At 45.7% G+C, this 19,420-nt stretch overlaps 1 protein-coding gene across 1 annotated transcript in view; it reads left to right on the forward strand.

Moving 5' to 3' along the window:
- The first annotated feature begins 620 nt into the window (after nucleotides 1-620).
- Nucleotides 621-19,420, forward strand: part of PBX3 (PBX homeobox 3) — a 168,076-nt gene continuing 149,276 nt past the window's right edge. The window contains exons 1-3 of the mRNA XM_070759582.1: nucleotides 621-712; nucleotides 1,877-3,563; nucleotides 6,187-6,260. Coding sequence (XP_070615683.1) covers nucleotides 3,367-3,563; nucleotides 6,187-6,260 — 271 coding nt within the window. The 5' untranslated portion in view covers nucleotides 621-712; nucleotides 1,877-3,366. The remainder of the gene's footprint in view (nucleotides 713-1,876; nucleotides 3,564-6,186; nucleotides 6,261-19,420) is intronic.

The following is a 19,420-nucleotide window of genomic DNA, read 5'->3' on the forward strand; positions in this document are numbered from 1 at the left end:
TGCGCCGCGGAGTCAGGGCGGGGCCGGGCGAACGTCCTCCAAAGGCTCCGCTTCCATCCGTCCCGGCCCATTTGGATTGGCTGGAGGCGGCTCCGGGCCCTCCCTCGGAGAGCGCTGATTGGCCTCGTCGCCGATTCCCTCAGAGGTGGGGGACAACAGGAGGACTTGGGGTTGTTGTTTGTTTGCCTCTGTGGAGAGCGCGCCTCGGCCTCCGCTAAGGTCGGACAAAACAAAAAAATGTTAGTCGGACATAAATCGCCTCAGGGTGTCGTGGCGGCGGCGGAGGGGGGGCTAACTTTCCTTTGGCCGCGTGACCCACCACGGCTCCCCCCCCACTACCTCAGCAATAAGACAGGCAAAAAAAAAAGCGCCAAGCCGGGCCGCCAAACCACGCCCTCGAGAGGGTGGGGCTAAAGATTGGGGCGGGCGGCCGAGTGGGAGGAGCCACACACAAATCTGGCTGCGGGGGAAAGAAGGCGCGGATCCAGCAGAGGGCGTGGCCCGCTCTGAAGGGCGGGGCGGAGAGAGGGAAAAAAAACTTCATAAGTGAGAAGGGCAGTCGGGTGGGTGTGGCCTGCGGGGGCGTGGCATGGCGTGGCCCCCCTATAAAAAAGCCTGGCGGAAGCGCCCGGTCATATAAAGCCAGTTGGCGGGGGGAGCGATGAGGCAGCTTGGCGGCGTCGCCTGGGAGGCGGGGCAGAGTGCTTGCCAGGTAAGGGGCGGGGCTTAGTTGGGCCAGATGGGGAACACGTAAGGGGCGCGGCTTAGTCGGGCGAGGTTGGTCAGGTAAGGGGCGGGATTTAGTTGGCTTGGGTGAGGTTTATATGGGCAAGGTTGGACAGGTAAGGGGCGGGGCTTAGTTGGACTAGGTAGGGGGCCAGATAAGGGCGGGGCTTAGTTGGACCAGGTGGGGACAGGTAAGGGTGAGGCTTAGTTGGAAACAAGTGGGCATAGATAATGGGCGGAGCTTAATTGGACTAGGTGGGGGACAGGTGGGGCGGGGTTTAGTTGGACTAGGTGGGGACAGGTAAGGGGTGGAGTTTAGTTGGGCCAGGTTGGGATAGATAAGGGGCAGGGTTTAGTTGGGCCAGGTGGGGGCAGGGCTTAGTTGGGCTTGGTGGGGATAAATCAAGGGCGGGGTTTAGTTGGGCCAGGTGGGGCAAGTAAGGGGCGGGGCTTAGTTGGGCCAGGTTGGGATATATAAGGGGCGGGGCTTAGTTGGACCAGGTGTTTCTGTGTTGGAGGGGCTGGCCCACCTGTAGCCGGGCGGGAGGGACAATTAAACCGGGTGAAGTTCAATTAAGGGGTGCTGGAGAAAAGCACCCCTAAAAACTGGGCAAGGGGGACGACGACGAAGAGAGGAGCCCCACCAGCCCATTGGCTGAACTTCCCAAAGGGGGCGGGGCGTGGGCAAGGAGGGGGCGGGGCTTCGAGCAAGGGGCGGGGCTCTGGGTCCCTCTCTCCCCCTTCCCCTCCGGTGATTCTCCCGGCCGCCGCTTGCCTCTTTCGACACGTCGGCAGGCTGAGCCGAGCGCCGTTTGGCAGCCCGTCAATCGCTCAAGCCCGAACGGGCGATCAAACACCACAAAACCGCACGCAGCGCGCACACGCACTCGCACCCGAAGCGGCCGGAGCCCATCAATTCCAGGCGGCTGCTCTTCCTCCCCCCCTCCCCACTTTAATTTCCATCCTTTCGCAATTTTTATTTTCCCCCCTCTCCTTTTCTTTTCTTTCCCTCTCTTTCTTCCCCTCTCCTCCGCTTTCCTTTTCTTCTTTTCCTTTCTTTTCTCCCTTCTTCCTTTTTTTGGCTTTGCCCCCCCAAAAGTTGCAACTTTTTCTCTGCTCCCCGGCTTCCCTCTCTGTATTTCCCCCCCAGCCTCTGAGCCAGCCGGGACCTCCGCGCCTCCACGATCGCTGGTGGTGATGCTTTTCGGCCGAAGGACGGCGGCGGCGACGACTCGGCTCCTTCTGGCCCCGGCTCTCCTCTTCCTCCTGCTGCCGCTGCTGCCTTCGCTGGGGGGGAAGGCGGCTCCCCTCCGCTCGTAAATGTGGCCCTTCTCGAGAGCCGGCGATGCCCGCTGCTTGGTTTTGGCCCCAGAGGAGAAGAAGAGCGAACCCTGGACCGTAACTTTGGCAGGATTTGAAAAGCCTTCGCTTTGCTTTTGAGAGGGGGGGTCTCGCTTTTTTGGGGGGGCGGCCCCCTCCTCCCTGCGCCTCCTTTGTTTCCAAGGAAGGAAGGAAAGAAATCGGAGGAAGGGAGGAGAAGAAAAAGAAGAAGAGGGGGAAGGAAAAAAAGAAAGAGACCCAAGCCGAGCCTTGTAAGAAAGGGACCCTTGCCAGCCTCCCTCCTCCGCTCCCACCGTCTCGGCTTCCGAAGAGGGGGGCAGGAAAGAAGCCCCCCACCCAGCCCGGCCCGAGAGCCGCTCTGCCGGGCGAGGAAGAGAAGGAAGGAGAAAAGAAAAGAGAGAAAGCTCGCGACTTTTAAAAAAATAAATAAATAAGCCCCCCTTCTCTCTCTTTCTCTCCCTCTGCCCTCACGGTGGGCTCGGAACCCCCCTCCCCGCCCGATCGCCGCCGGAGCTTTGGAACTTCAGAAGGGGAGGCGATCGAGAGAGGTCGAGCGGGCGAGCCGAGCGCGGGAGAGATCCACTGCCGATGGCAGGCTGGGGGATTTAGCTTCGCGGCTCCCCTGCCCTTGATTTTTGTGTTGCGGTTTTGTTTTGTTTCTTCGGTCTTTCTTCACCCCCCCCCCCGAAAGAGCGGCGGGAACCGCGCTTGGTTTGCGGGGGCTGAGATTGACTTTCACCTTCGTTGCTCGGCCCGCTTGCCAGCCAAGGAAAGCTGCCGGTTGTTGTTTTTTTTACAGCCCCCCACCCTCAAAAAAATCCTCGCTTGCTCCGGCTTCCTTCCTTCCTTTCCCTTCCTTCCTTCCTCTCTTTCCTCTTCCTTTCTTTCTCCCCTTTCTCTCCCCTTCCTTCTTTCCTTCCTTCCTCTCCCCTTCCTTCCTTTCTCCCCTTTCCTCTCTTTCACCTTCCTTCCTCGCTTCCTTCTCTCCTTCCTTCCTTCTTTTCTCTCCTTTCTTTTTCCTTCCTTCCTCTCTTCCTTCTCTCCTCTTTTCTCTCCTTTCCTCTTCCTTCCTCTCTTCTCTCTCTCCTTCTTTCCTCCTCTCTTTTCTCTCCTTTCCTTTTCCTTCCCTCCTCTCTTCCTTCCTTCTTTCCTCTGCTTTTCCTTCCTCCCTCTTCTTCCTTTCTCTCCTCCCTCCCCTCTTTTCTTTCCTTTTCCTTCCTTCGCCTCCCGACCTCTCTCCCCCCTTCCCCGTCCCCAGAAGTACGACCGGCGGCCTCGCGGGGCGAGCGGGCGGGCAGCATGGACGAGCAAACGCGGATGCTGCAGACGCTGGCCGGCGTGAACCTGGCCAGCCACGCGGTGCAAGGGGGCATGGCTCTGCCGCCTCCCCACGGACACGAGGGCGCCGAGGGCGACGGCCGCAAGCAGGACATCGGCGACATCTTGCACCAGATCATGACCATCACCGACCAGAGCTTGGACGAGGCGCAGGCAAAGTTGGTCTTTTTTCCACCCAGGTTTGAGGGGGGGGGGGCTTGGGTGTGTGTGTGTTGAGAGGCTGCGCACATGATTGTTTGGGGCATTGTGGTGTGTGTGTGTAGATAGATTAGATAGATAGATAAATAAATGGATAGATAGATTCGATAGATAGATAGATAGATAGATAGATAGATAGATAGATAGATAGATAGATAGATAGATAGATAGATAGATAGAGACACACTGTTGATCCACTAAGCTGTTCACTTATTGGCTGGCTGGCTTGTTTGCTTGCTTGCCACCTGGCAAAGTCCTGCTGGGATTTAAAGCTGCAAGCGGCCTGGAGAAGCCAGAGGGTCCAAGACAACCCCCCCCCCCATTTCACTTCCTCAAAAGGAAAACAAGACAAAATGGCAATCCCATGAAGGGAACCAAAGAACCCCAGATTAGCATCCCCTCTGGGTGCTAGTTGTTTATGTTGTGGTGTTGAGAGAGAGAGAGAGAGTGTCTGAGGGGGGGGGGGGATTGATTCCCTTCCCAGATCCGTAATCCCAAAGAAAAGCTCCCTTCCTGCTTTCCCATTCCTCTCTTTCCTTTCTCTCCCCTCCTTTCCATTCCTCTCTCCTTCCTTCTCCTTCTTCTCCTTCCTCTCTTCCTTTTTCTTCCTTCTTTTCCATTCCTCTCTCCTCCCCTCTTCCCTATTCCTCTCTCCTTCCTTCCCATTCCATTCTTCCTTTTTCTTACTTCTTTCCTTCCTCCCTGTTCCTACCTCCTTCCTTCCCATTCCTCTCTTCCTTTCTCCTCCTTTACTTCCTTTCCATTCCTTTCCATTTTCCCTCCTTCCTTCCTATTCTCTCCCTTTTCTTTCCTTCCTTCCTTCCCATTCCTATCTCCCTTCCTTTCCATTCCTTTCTTCTTTCCTTCCCATTCTTCTTTCTTTCCTTCTTTCTTTCTCCCTCCCTCCCTTCCTCCCCTCCAATCCGCTCTCCTGCCTTCCTTTCCATACCTATCTCTCCCCTTCCTTCCTTCCAAATAACCTAAGTAATACCGAGGTCTTGAAAAATGGGGAATAACAACTTCACGCACGCACACCCAATCACCTAGTTAGACATACCTGAGAAGGCCAAGGGAGAAACCCCCTGGCATCCCCCCGCAAACAGCAGTCCAGTCTTTGGGCTGCTGAATCAATTGCATTCCCCTCTTCTTTAAAAAAAAAAAAAACACAAGAAAAAAAGGGGGAGACTCTCTAAAGCCAACATTGCAAACCTAGCCCCAAATATCAAGCAAGCAAGTAAAATGGGAGGAAAAATAATCGATGGCAACTCAAAAGTTTTCGAGGAAAGGCCTGGGGTGAGAGCTCTTGTCTGTCCAAATGATCTGAGAGCTTGTTTTGTTTATGGAGGGAGTATGTCTGGAGTTGAGGTTGTAGGCATGGCTGCCTCAAAAGAGGTGGAGGAGGCAAGTAGAGGGAGATTTAGCCTGCTTGCCTCCCTCTGGGGCCCCCTGCTCCCCCCATATTGTGAGTCCTGGGAAGGGAGGCACATCTGGCTGGGCTCTTGCTATTCTCAAAAGCCTGCCCCAGTCTGTTCGGCCTCCTTTGCTACTTTCCTTCCTAGATAGTTTTTCCTTTTTTTGGTGCCCTAAGTAAACATTGGCCTGCTGAGCAACATGAGAAAGAGAGAGGGAAGGGAGGGGAGAGTGACATTTAATTAATTTATTTATTTGGAACCCCCCCCCTTTTTTTTTTACAAGGCCCCTCCGTTCATACCAGACCCACCGAAGCCTGGCGTTGAACTCTAGAAGTTCCCTTTCCCTTTCCATAAATCACCACTGCAGATGAAGAGTGGCTTGACAAGCTGTGATTTATTCCCCCCCCCCAAAGAAAGGGTTGGGGAGAGATATTTTCAGGAGTGGCTTTTTGGATTTCGGGGAGATTGCAAGGGGGGAGACCTGAGAAAGACACCCCCCCCAAAAAAACCTCTTAGGTAGCCATTCTTAGTGGCCTCCTCTGTTGCCTGAATGAGGGAACCAACCTAAATTCTCACCTTTTCTGCTCTCTCTTTGAACTTCACCCTTCTTTCTTTCAAATTCCCCTTTCTCTTTCTCGTTCTCTTTTTCTCTCTCTTTCTCTCTCTCTTTCTTGCTCCCTTTTTCTCTTTCTCTCTCTCTCTCTCTCTTTCTCGCTTTCTCTTTCTCTCTTTTTCTCTTTCTTTTTCTTTTTTCTCTTTTTCTCTCTTTTTCTCCTCCTCTCTTTCTCTTTCCCCCTTTCTCTCTTTCTCTCTCTCTTCTCTTTCTCTCTTTCTTTTTTTCTCCCTTTCTTTCTCTCTTTCTCTCTCTTTTCTCTTTCTCTTTCTCTTTCTCTTTCTCCCTTTCTTTCTTTCTTTCTTTCTTTCTTTCTCTCTTTTTCTCCTTTTTCTGTTTTTTCTCTTTCAAAAGCTCCCTTTCAAATGCCTCTTTGGAAAGGCAGAAAGGGGGCCCTGCCTCTCCTTAAAAAGACACCCCTTCCCCCCAAAAAGTCTTAAGACAAGAAAGTCCGGCCTTTTCTTCACCCCTCCACTCAGGCTAAAAAACACACCTTTCCTTCCCTTTTCCCTGGGTGTTTTATTTTGCCTTCCTTTCTCTCCCTCTCTCTCCTTGCAGAAAGCATGCGCTCAATTGCCACCGAATGAAGCCCGCTTTGTTCAGTGTCCTGTGCGAGATCAAAGAGAAAACAGGTAGGAAAAAACCAGCTTTTTTTGTTTTTGTTTCGTGGAGGAGAGAAAACAAACAAAACAATAAAAAGAAAAGCAAAAAAAAAAACAACCTAGCCCCTCGGCTACCCTGATTCTCCCTCTCCCCCTTGTTACCCCTTTCCTCCCTGGATATATAAACATTGCCACCGTCTTTCCCACCCGGCTCCTGAGCTTTGGGAGAAAGCACTGTTTAACGCCGCCGCCGCAGCCATCTTTGATCTGTTCTCCATCCGTCGGTGATCCTGAGGTCCCTGAGAGAGAGAGAGAGAGAGAGAAAAAAACACATCCTTGGTTTGGCTGCCTTTTCTTGTGTGGCACTCGGCTCTTTGTTGTTGTTGTTCGGAACCTGTTTGCAAAAAAAAAACCCTGCAGTGAAAAATGGAAGCAGTGTGTCTCCCACCACCCACTTCCCTGTGTTTTCAATTCCGAAGAGCCACGGATGGATTCGGCTGGCTTCCTTCCCTTCCCATCTTCCTCAGCCTTCCTCTCCTCCCTGATAGAAGTAACAGGGGAGCTAATTACAATTACAGAGGGTGGCTGAGCTAGGAATTTGCTGGATCCCCTCTGGTGTTTTTAATTTGTTGTGCTCGGCTTTGCAAAGCAGTTTCTCTCTCTCTCTCTCTCTTTCTTGCCACTTTGGATTTTTCTTGTTGCTGTTGTTTTTCCTAGGGAAAAAAAACACCTCCTGGTGGTTTCCAAAATTTATTTATTTGCTTATTTATTTATATATTTGTTGGATTTATATGTCACCCCTCTCGGGGAAGCTTTTTTTAGAGGTTACACAAATCCACCCCCAGGATTTTTTTATTTATTTACATTTTATTTTATTTTATTTTTTTACAAAGGATTGAATCCGACAGTGGTTTCATTCCCCTGTCTGATTTTTCAATCTGGCGGTTTTGACCTAAAAAAAATAGGGATGCGGGGATAAAAAGGAGATTTTCTTGTCTGAAAGTCTAAGCTTGATAAAGCAGGGGTTTCCAAGAAATTGAGATTTTATTTTCAGACCAGTTTAAGAGCTGAAAAAGAAAAGTTCCTGGTATTAGGAGCCGTCTGCCGTAAAACTTCCGTTTTATTAAAGCTCTGTTTTCATCATTCCAACTGCAGAGAGTTGGACTCTTACAGTTATGAGTTGTTGCTTCTAAGGGGGCAAACTGGGGACCTTTGTGTTGTTTCTGTATTTTTTTTTTTTTAAAATATTACTTTCCTAGGAGGGTCATAACTCCTGGTTTGTTCGGCATTGTCTCGGTTAGCGTGACTAAAACTCTGTGCGTTCATGCGTGTATGAAGTGTGCGGAAAGAAGAAACAAAATACCAGAATGCCGAACGATTTAGTCTTTAGAAACCCAGCTGACCAGAAAAAAATGGGCTGGTATTGAATTTTTCCTGGTGTGTCTACGTGGGAACCGATTGCCAAAGCTATATTAATTTTTCTATGAGTTTACCTGTCGTGGTTTCTTCTTCTTCTTCTTCTTCTTCTTCTTCTTCTTCTTCTTCTTCTTCTTCTTCTTCTTCTTCTTCTTCTCCTTCTTCTCCTTCTTCTCCTTCTTCTCCTTCTCCTTCTTCTCCTTCTCCTTCCCCTTCTCCTCCTTCTCCTTCTCCTCCTTCAAACCACAAAGAAGTTGATAAACTATTTTTCTAATATGGTGTATTATGTACTGATAATGGAGCTTTTTGTCATCTTCGTATAACCTCATGCCTACAGTTAGTATTTTGGTGTGGTTCTTCTTGCTTGGGGAGAGAGAGAGAGAAAGAAACAGTGTGTAAATAAATGGAAATAAAAGGTGGAGATGGATCTAAAAGGATCCTGGCTGGAATTGAAACCAAGCCAGGGAAAATCCTGCGGAAGGTCCCCCCTATGTTTCTGCCTGCCGGTGCTAAAAAGGAATATATCTTGTATCCTAATTCCAGCCTGCCCTGGCCATATATTTACTGCCAGCGTGCCCGCTGATTCTGCCAAAGCTGAATGTGGGAATGACATGCTTCTTCGTTCCCTGCCCGCCTTCCAATTTTCAGAGCCGGGGAAAGGAGAAAAAGAAAGACTGGTTGATTTTTAAAAATATTTTATTCTTATAAAGGAATGAAGTTTTCCTGCTGTCTGGACTCCGCTAGGTGATGGCATCTCTCTCTAGCTACCAAGACCTGGGCTTGCTTTTTATTTTTTATTTGGAAGGCTCTAAGGTGGAATTTTGCAAGGTGCATTTACAGCCTGCAGGGAAAAGCAAGTGAGGTTCTTGAATTTGTGAAAGGAGTTTTGAATTCGTGAAAGGTGTTTTGAATTCGTAAAAGGTGTTTTGAATTCGTGAAAACTGTTTTGGACCCTCCGTACGTTTACCTTCCTTTTTTCCTATCCGACTCCCTTGTCTCATTTGGCTCGTTCCTGGTTTGTTTGTTTTTTTTCTGGCAAACCAAAGTGTGTCTTTGTGTGTCTCTGAGTCCCTTACACCGGGAGCATCCCTTCCAACCCGGCCTGTCCCGCCCGAATTTCTCCTCGGCCAGCAAGTTTCAAAAACTTGGCTGGGCGGAAATGAAGGATCTGGAGTTGACGATGCCAACCGGACCGATTGCCCCCAGAAAAAAGGGGGAAACTTTGGCCAGAAAGGGTTTGAGTGGAAAACTCCGCAGCCTGTTGGGGGTCACGAATGAAGATGGTTTACTTTTGCGTTCTCTACACTATTTTCCACCCACCCACTCACCCTGTGAAATGGTCCCAGGTGGCGAAGAATAACTTCCCTTCGCCGTTTCAGAAACTTGGGAATGTGAGTATTGATAATCCTAAGGGGCTTTTTTTTCGGGGGGGGGGGGGGGGGGGAGAAAGCCACGTCTCACCTCTGTGGAATAGTGATGTGTTTAGAGGTTTATTTGAAGGGGTAAAGAGTGAAGCAGCCTTTAGTTAGAAAGTGGGGTCTTTTGCATGCTTTCTATTGCACGGTTACAGTTGTTCTCTTCTCTCCTTCTGCACGAGCAGAGAGAAATCTCTCTTTTGTTTTGCTTTCTCTTGCTCAGTTTTTAAAACTTCCTTTCCTCCTTCCTTCCTTCCTTCTTTCTTTCCTCCCCTCTTTTCCTCTTTCCCTCTTTCCCTCCCTCCTTCTCTCCTTCCTACCCTCCCTCTCACCTTTTGTCTTTCCTTCCCTCCTTTCCTTTTCTCTTTCCTTCCTTCCTTCCTTCCTCTCTCCCCACCTTTTCTTCCTGCTTCCTTATTCCCTTCCTTCTCTCCCTCCCACCTTTTCTTCTTCCTCCCTCCCTTCCTTCTTTCCTTCCTCCCCACCTTTTCTTCCTACTTCCTTCTTCCCTTCCTTCTCTCCCTCCCACCTTTTCTTCTTCCTTCCTTCCTTTCCTCTTTCCTTCTTTCCCTCCCTCTTTTTCTCCTTCCTTCCCTTCCTTCCACCTTTTCTCCTTCCATCATTCCCTCCCTCCCTCCCTCTCTGCTCTGCTCTCCTTTCCCTCCCTCCCCCTTCCTACCATTTACTCTCACTCCTTCCCTTCCTTTTCCTTCTTTCCCTCTTTTCCTCCCTCCCTCCTTTTCTTCTTCCTTCCCCTTCCCTCCCTCCATCCCTTTTATCCATCCTCCCTTCCTTCTCAGTTGAACCTGGTCATTGTCTGTTACATCCTATGCAATCACCTTTCCCCACCCCCAGGAAGGGAAAAGGATTTTTTTTTTTTAGATTATTGATAAAATAGTGGGGTCTGCTTTTACTGCATGCATGGAAAGGCAAGACGGATGTAACTGTTTGAAATATGAGGGGCGGTAAACTAATTGGAACCTGCTGGTGTAATTTTAGATGTACTGTATTTATTTAGACAGAGGTGGACCTGATATATCTGCGGCCTTGAGTTGCAAAACATGCATGTAAACCTTTGGGGGACCCTTAGGAGTTCTGGGGAGCTCATATTCTCTAGACGGTCCCCAAATACAATATTTTGTAAATGGAGTTCATGTCTGTTCAAGAACTCCTAAGTCATAAGCAGAGAAGTTTCCTTCACTGGACTCTCTAGAATTTTAATTTTCGCCCTTGACTCTGCTTATAACAATGTGGTTTTTTTTAAAAAAAGTTTCTAAGTCCTAGCTTTATAAAGACATTTATTTGTCCTCACCACCCAAATACTGGAAGCTTTGCAAGGAAGGAAAGAACTGTTCTATCCTGCAAATTAGCGCGTTGGGCCAGATAATAATACCGGTAATTAATAATAATAATTTATTAGATTTGTATGCGGCCCCTCTCTGCAGACTCGGGGTGGCTCACAACTGATGTTTTCCAAATAACATCTGTTGAGAGGAGAAAGTTTATACTGCAATAATAATAATAATAATAATAATAATAATAATAATAATAATAATAATAGTCAGTGGTATCTGTGACATGTTTTTAAATGTCCAGTGGACTGAGTTCCAAGGATGATGATGATGATGATGATGATAATAATAATAATAATAATAATAATAATAATAATAATAATAATAATTAGGTCAATGTACTAGGATCTGCGTGCATCAAAGGAAAATACATTACACAGTCCGAAATGTTTGGGAAGTGTTCGACTTGGGATATTGTGATACAAAATCCAGCACATAAATCTCATTTGCTGTGTATTTATTTATTGATTTATTTATTAATCAAATTTGTATGCCGCCCCTCTCTGCAGACTCGGGGCGGCTAACAACAGTAATGAAACAATATAAACAAATCTGATATTTAAGTTAATTTTAAAAAGAAACCCCAATTTAAGAGACCAATCATACATACAGACATACCATGCATAAATATTACTGTTTTTTGTGAATAATAATAATAATAATAATAATAATAATAATAATAATAATACTCTGTTTCTCCCAAAATTAAGACCTCCACTGATAACAAGCCCAAGTGCTTATTTCAGGGTTAAAAAAAATAAATAAGACAAGATCTTCTTTTTCGGGGAAACACGGTAATAGGTTTGGGTTGTTATTGTGACTGAACTCTTATGGTTAGGCTACTACTTTCCAAATTGCTCTTCTTTGAGCATTGCTGGATTTCGGTGGGCTCTTTTTCCGTGTGCCTCTTTTGCCAGCTTGGCTTGCATTCCTCTTTTTAAAGAGCTTGCCCTGTTCTTCGTTCTGTTTCTCTCCCAGCTGAATTGACCATGCGTTTATAAACAGACCAAAAAGTGTTTCACCAATGCTCGAAATATGCTCTTTGCAAAAATCCAACAGGAAGCTAGCTTGCCTGCTCGGCCGCTGCGTCTTCGTTCCTTTTCTTTTCTTTTTCTTGCGCAAGTTTTTTGGTGCGCCTCCGAACACGCCAGCTTGAGCTGAAGCTGGCCATTGTCTCCTTTAAGGACCTCGGAGATGACAGCTGCCAACAAAATAAAAAACACCACCCCACGCTAATTGAAAGCCAGCAAGCAAGTCTAAATGGCTTTAATTCACTGGAAGGTCCTAATAATATACATAATGCCTTGCTCGAGTCGTGTAGCCTTTGTGAGGCCTTAGAAGCTGGGGACTGGCGTGGAAGGGTCGTAAAAATTAATGAACTTCTGTGGATGAGGAGGAGGAGGAGGAGAAGCAGGGAGGAAGATACCTGGAATTGCAGTCTATTTCTAGGCTTTTAAAAAAAAAAATCAAGTTTTTGTCCTGGGAAAATTGAGTTTTTATTTTGGCTGGAAGGTGTGGGTGCTCCACCACTGAAACATAGAAACATAGAAACATAAAAGACTGACGGCAGAAAAAGACCTCATGGTCCATCTAGTCTGCCCTTATAATATTTCCTGTATTTTATCTTAGGATGGATCTATGTTTATCCCAGGCATGTTTAAATTCAGTGACTGTGGATTTACCAACCACGTCTGCTGGAAGTTTGTTCCAAGGATCTACTACTCTTTCAGTAAAATAATATTTTCTCATATTGCTTTTGACCTTTCCCCCAACTAACTTCAGATTGTGTCCCCTTGTTCTTGTGTTCACTTTCCTGTTAAAAACACTTCCCTCCTGAACCTTATTTAACCCTTTAACATATTTAAATGTTTCGATCATGTCCCCCCTTTTCCTTCTGTCCTCCAGACTATACAGATTGAGTTCATTAAGTCTTTCCTGATACATAGAAGTCTGACGGCAGAAAAAGACCTCATGGTCCATCTAGTCTGCCCTTATACTTTTTTCTGTATTTTATCTTAGGATGGATATATGTTTATCCCAGGCATGTTTAAATTCAGTTACTGTGGATTTATCTACCACGTCTGCTGGAAGTTTGTTCCAAGGATCTACTACTCTTTCAGTAAAATAATATTTTCTCATGTTGCTTTTGATCTTTCCCCCAACTAACTTCAGATTGTGTCCCCTTGTTCTTGTGTTCACTTTCCTATTAAAAACACTTCCCTCCTGGACCTTATTTAACCCTTTAATATATTTAAATGTTTCGATCATGTCCCCCCTTTTCCTTCTGTCCTCCAGATACGTTTTATGCTTAAGACCTTCCACCATTCTTGTAGCCCGTCTTTGGACCCGTTCAATTTTGTCAATCTCTTTTTGTAGGTGAGGTGTAGGAAGGAGAAGATGTTTTTAGGAAGAGACCGACAGCCACTTGTCTGGAATGATAGATACAGGGTCTCCTCCTTCATCAGGGGGTTGGACTACAAGACCTCCAAGGGCCCTTCTCTGTTACTCACAATTTGCTCTCTTGTTTAAAGCAGCTTGTTGGGAGTTCGCGTCCAGATGTAGAAGCGTGGTGGTGGAAAACTGTCTTGTTTCCCCTTCCCAGCTAAACTGTGTTTTCTGGGGCTGAGAAAACGAAGGACGGGATTAAAACTGTTTTGCGGGATCTTACGTAGGTAGCAATCCTAACTTTATGCTCGCAAATCGGACCCTGTAACTTGAGTGCGCCTAGCTTAAATCCTCCTCCTCCAACTCTTCGTTGGACCAGTTTTCCCGACCCTAAAGTATTGCCCGAACACAGCCAAGCCTGAACTGCTTTCCTTCTCTGCTGAGATTTATTTCCCCAAAGGAAAATCATTGCGGGCGATTTCGCAGGAAGAAGGAATGGATGGCATGGGAAGTTTTTTTCCTCTTTATACGTCGCCGACTAAGCCCTGACACCAGTTGTTGGCAAACGAGCTCTTTTGGCAGTAAAAATAAAACAACAGAAAAGAGACAAGCCTTTTGGAAGCTTGCCTGTTTTAAACAAAACCGATGGTGGAACGCTCTGTTTAAAAATAAATAGACTGTGACATATTGTGCAGCTGGTTTTAAAGAGATTTTTGTGTCCATCTGTATGTTCTGAATAGTAACCATCCTGGCCTAGGTTTTCGAGAACCGGAACAGAATTCGCTGCTTTTGAAATTGCCCGAGTCTTTGTGTTACTTTTCCTGCTAAATCTGCCCAGGGAAAAAAAAGAAGAAATTATTCTGTCTGGATTTAGGAATAGACTCTCAAGTTGGAGGGAGGGAAATGTAAACATTTTCCACTTTCCCAATTGTTGCTTCCTTTTCTCGGAGGTCCGAAGCTTCGTGGGCCCCTTGAAAGAAATTTGAAGGAGTTTCTTGGTAGTATTTGCGCCTCGGAGGCCTGGTGGGTTTAGCGAGTAACCTCAGGGGTTGCAGAACGCCGTTGCAAATCAGGTGTACAGCTGACCTCTCGCGTGGCTTATTCTTGATGGTCAAAGAGCTGACCGTTGCATTGCCAGACTCCCCCAATTGCGTCGCAACATACAAAACAAGCATCAATTTGATTATTGGCCAAGCCATCAGCCCTGCTTGTCAATCCTTCTCTCTTCTGCTTTTTCTATTATTGTTATCTCTTTTATTCATTAAACATAAAATTCAGTCAACTGAACATTTTAAAAAGGGTCGCAAGTATCATTGATTGGTGTTAATGGTTTATACGGTTGCTGCCGGCATCCTAGGTATCAGCCAAGTATCTTCTTAAAATAACACTGCTCAAAAAAATAAAGGGAACACTCAAAGAACCCATCCTAGATCTGAATGAATGAAATATTCTCATTGAATACTTTCTTCTGTACAAAGTTGAATGTGCACAACAGCAGGTGAAATTGATTGTCCACCAGTGTTGCTTCCTAAGTGGACAGTTTGATTTCACAGAAGTTTGATTTACGTGGAGTTATATTGTGTTGTTTAAGTGTTCCCTTTATTTTTTTGCGCAGTATATAATGATGTTCCAAGTGGAACAGTTTTTTTGCAGTTCTGCTGTTGTTATTTTTACTATTATTATATTGTTATTATTGTTATCATTGTTATTTATTATTATTATTATTATTAATGTAGTTATTATTATTATTAATGTTATTATTATTATTATTATTATTAATGTTATTATTATTATTATTATTATTTACTATTAATTATTTATTATCATGATTATGAGTTAAAAGAAAGAAGCTTAATTTGCAGCTCAGCTTGGGGATAGCCTCGCATATTTTAAAATATATTAAAGCGGGCGACAGGCTGTCCTTGGGTCTATTTATGCGCCGCTGACTTCTAGCACCGAGCTTTCTCTCGCATCTAATCAGGAATGAATTAAAGCCCGGTGTTGGAGGGAGATCGCCGGCAAAGAGTTTGCCGTGCTGTTTTTTAAAAAAAAATAGATCCATCAATTAAAAAAAAAATAGATTCGTCAACGAGAGGTGTCTGTTACACAATCTTGGCTTTGTTTCAACCATAGTGGGAGTTGATGGGGGAGGGAAGCGTTTGCTGGTGGGGTGTTGTTGGTCTGTGTGTGGGGGTTGTTGTTGGTGGGTTTGGGGTTTTTTTTGCAAAAGACAAAATCAGTTAGAGATGCAAACTTGTAACTTCCGCGAAAGGACTTTGCGTGACAACTTGCAAAAAAGCCACCACCACCTTTCCCACTTCCTCCTTGTTGGATTTTATCTATATGGCTTGGTTTGGTTTCTGGAGCCTGGGCGGGATCGTGGACGTTGCAGAAGAATGCAATGCTGATGCAAATAAATTTGGACTCACATCAGGCTAAAATTTGCTCCTCTGGTGATGTCACTCAGCTGACTTCCATTGCTAAGACCGAACTAGAACTCCCAGTCGCCTGGCGACTGGCCCCAAAGTCCCCTAGGCAGCTTTCATGCCTAAGGCAGGATTATAATTTACCGTCTCCTGGGGATTGTCCCAAGCTCACCCAGCTGACTTCCCTTGCTAAGGCAGAACCAGAACTCACTGACTCCTGGTATTTAGTCTGGTGTGTTCACCGCTAGGCCAAACTGGCTTGGAATATACAGCAGTGTGTGTGTGTGTGTGTTTGTTTACTAGATTCTGAGCTTTGGGGCCAAACTCCTGCAGTACTTATTCTACCTACACAGGTTTTACAGTTCCTGTATATTTTACGCTGCCAACTGCACAACCTTCCCAGTCCTTGTTAATAGCCACCCACCATCTTGTGCCAATCTTGGCTTACCAGGCATAGAGTTATCTATGTTTAAGGCAAAGCAAGAGATATCACTCGTGTAGATATATTGATTTATTGATTTATTGGTTGGTTTATTGGTTTGTTTGTTTGTTTGTGTGTTTGTTTGTTTGTTTATTAGATTTGTATGCCGCCCCTCTCCGCTGGTTAGTTTGGGATCACTATTGAGTAGCTGGGTATGTTCTTTCCCGGCTCGGAGCATCCATTGTCATTTTCGGTCCTCTTCTAACGAATGTGGGAGGTCCATCTTTCATGCTGTCAATCTTGATCCGGCAGGTGGTTACGCCCTCTGAGTCGCAGGAGGGGTGGGTGGGATTCTTGTGTGTGTGAGAGAGAGAAGGATAGGGGGGAGAAAGAGAATGAGAAAGAGGGAATAGAGTTCTTTCTTGGCCAAGTGTGATTGGACACACAAGGAATTTGTCTTTGGTGCAGACGCTCTCAGCGTATATAAAAGAAAATATACATTTGTAAAGTATCATGTAGTACAACATTTAATGATTGTCATAGGGGTCAAATTATTATTATTATTATTATTATTTATTCGATTTGTATGCCGCCCCTCCACATTAATCAAAATCTTAAGGCTACAAGCAACAAGTTACAGTCACAAGTGGGAGGAGATGGGTGATGGGAATGATGAGAAAAATCTAGTAGTAATAGTAGTGCAGACTTAGTAAATAGTTTGACAGTGTTGAGGGAATTATTTGTTTAGTAGAGTGATGGCGTTCGGGGGAAAAACTGTTTTTGTGTCTAGTTGTCTTGGTGTGCGGTGCTCTGTAGCGGCGTTTTGAGGGTAGGAGTTGAAACAGTTGATGTCCAGGATGCGAGGGGTCAGTCAATATTTAGAGAGAGAAAGAGAGAGAGAAAGAGAAAGAGAGAGAGATAGGGAGGGAGAAAAAGAATGAGAAAGAGGGAGAGAGATAAGGAGGGAATGCAAGAGAGATGGGGGGGAGAGAGAGCATCATATAAGAGAGTTAAATAGATTTCCCTCCCCTTATTTTATTTTAATTTATTTATATTTTATTTTGAGAAAACCCACCGTTTAAAAATTCTGAGCCAGGGAAAGCCCGCAGAAACAATTCTGCCTTACTATTATTATTATTATTATTATTATTATTATTATTATTATTATTATTATTATTATTCAGGTTGGTTTGTTTCTTTGTGGGTTTTTTTTAAAAATTCCTCCCTCTTTTCTCCCAAATTAAGATTCTGCGTGGGCCTTTTACAGATGCCTCTGACTTCAATTATTGTTTTGTTTGTTGGGGAAAAAGTAGTAAAACAGTGTGAGGTTTTAAAAAACGGTTTAGAGGGAGGAAGAAGGGAATAGATAAATGGGACAGTTTTGCAATGCAAAATGGTTTGGTGTGTGTTTGTGTGTGTGTGTGTGTATTTTGGAAAGATTTCGGGTGGCTTGTTGCTTAACTGCTATTGTGAAGCTTAGAAGAACAGATTTTTCTCTCTGTTCTCCCCCCCCACCGCTAATGCCCTAGAAGTATTAATTCACTTTGATATGCTAATTAGAGGGCATTATGCAAGAAATGAGATTAAGTGGCAGCAGGAAACCATTTGCCTGTCACTAAATTGAGAGTGTTACCATCAGGAGGAGCTTTGTATATATCTGCATTCTCTCTCTCTCTTTCTCTCTCTCCCTCTCTCTCTCTTTCCCTCCGGCCCCCACCGCAGTTTTCTCTTGGTTTTGCATATAAATAAAATTGATTGAAAGGTCTAGAGAACCTTCTGGAACATCCTTGCTGGGCTCCTCTGCTTTCTTTTTTGTCCCCTCTCGCCACCTTGTCTTTTTTTTTTGCCTTTTATGATTATTTAAACTTCACGTTAAAGAGGGGGGGGGGGTTTCTCCCCCACCCTGAATATTAATTGATCTAATGGGAGACAGCAGGGGAGGTGGGGTGTGTGTGAAAAACGAATCTTTTGTGTTCCTCCTCCGGCAGCAGACGGGAGAGAAAAGGGAGACGCTGTCCTGCACACGTCCCCCCTATAAACTCCCCCCCCCCGGTTCTTTTCATCCGGAGCGTCCCAAAAGAAAAAAACACGATCAGAATAGGAGCCTGAAAGGACCTTGGAAGCAGTGACTACCACACGGTGGGTGTGGCTTATTTTGTGGGTGTGGCTTGCTGGCCATGTGACCAGGTGGGAGTGGTTTGACGATCATGTGACCGGGGCGTGGCTTAAAGGTCACGTGACTGACTTAAAGGTGGCCAACTTGACGTCATGGGTTTAGGTTAGGGTGCCTGGCCTCTCCTGGCCTCAAAGAGATAAAATTTCCCTCTCTCTTTACTATTGCTGAACATCCAAAATGTACTGTTTAATTCTATGCATATATATGCCATAGGTGTACATACATATTACACAAAGGCACGCAAAAATAGACATTATCTACTATATGACGTGTATGTACATATATATAGTACAAACACACACACAGCTCTTCTAAAATTATACACATTCAACCTCATTTACTGCGATAGGAAAAAAAAGCCTGAGATCCCAGAACGGAAAAAAAGAAATAAATTTCAATTTGTTTCTACCGTACCCGTAGGAGCCCATCACTGCTTGGAGGTCTTCTAGTTCTTCTAGAACTCCATACATCCCAGCAGCCCACAGAGTCGTCCTTCTCCAGATCCTGTCAGCCAAGCAATGTTGCCTGGCGGGGCTGCGGGGAAGGGCCTTCTCTGTGGCGGCTCTGGTTCTATGGAACCAACTTCCCCCGGAGATTTGTAGGAATCTCCACCCTCATGGCTCCACCCTCATGGCTTTTTCGAAAGGCTCTTTAAACACAACTCTGTTGACAGGCCTACGTTGGGCCGTTGAGCGTTATAACTCTGTACCAGCCAGCTGCTACGAATGTTTGAAGAATGAATGTTTATCACCGGGGTTTTATATTGCATTTTATAACTATATTATAAAGGGAACACTTAAACAACACGTAAATCCCAGTGGCCAATCAGGTCCCACAGAGTTGGCCTTCTCCAGTCCCGTCAACTAGACAATGTCCCTTGGCGGGGCCTAGGGGAAGAGCCTTCTCTGTGGCGGCCCCGACCCTCTGGAATCAGCTCCCTCCTCGCCTTCCACAAGAGCCATAATAATAATAATAATAATAATAATAATAATAATGACAACGACAACAACCTCCAGATAAATCAACCTCTGTGAAACCAAAGTGTCCACTTAGGAAGCAACACTGATGGACAATCAATTTCACCTGCTGTTGTGCACATTCAACTTTGTACAGAACAAAAGATTCAATGAGAATATTTCATTCATTCGGATCTAAGATGTGTTCTTTGAGTGTTCCCTTTAATTTTTTGAGCAGTATATAAAGACTACAAAGCCCTACATGGCATGGGACCAGATTATTTACGGGACTGCCTTCTGCCTCATACATCCCAGCGGCCAATCAGGTCCCACAGAGTCGGCCTTCTCCAGGTCCCATCAGCCAGACTATGTTGTCTGACGGGGCCTAGGGGAAGAGCCTTCTCTGTGGCGGCCCCGGTGGAACGAGCTCCCCTCGGAGATGTGTACTATGCCCACTCTCCTTGCCTTCTGTAATTCTTTAAAGGCCCACCTCTGCCGGTAGGCCTGTGACCATTGAAACTTTAACACCTTGCCCCACTCAATGAATGAATGTGTGATGGATGATGGATGAATGTCGTTGACTTTAAATTATGGGGCTTTTAATCTGTAAATTGTATTTAGATTTCTCCATGTTGTGAGCCAC

Source organism: Erythrolamprus reginae, chromosome 8 (assembly GCF_031021105.1).
Source record: "Erythrolamprus reginae isolate rEryReg1 chromosome 8, rEryReg1.hap1, whole genome shotgun sequence".
In the NCBI taxonomy this organism is placed as follows: domain Eukaryota; kingdom Metazoa; phylum Chordata; class Lepidosauria; order Squamata; family Dipsadidae; genus Erythrolamprus; species Erythrolamprus reginae.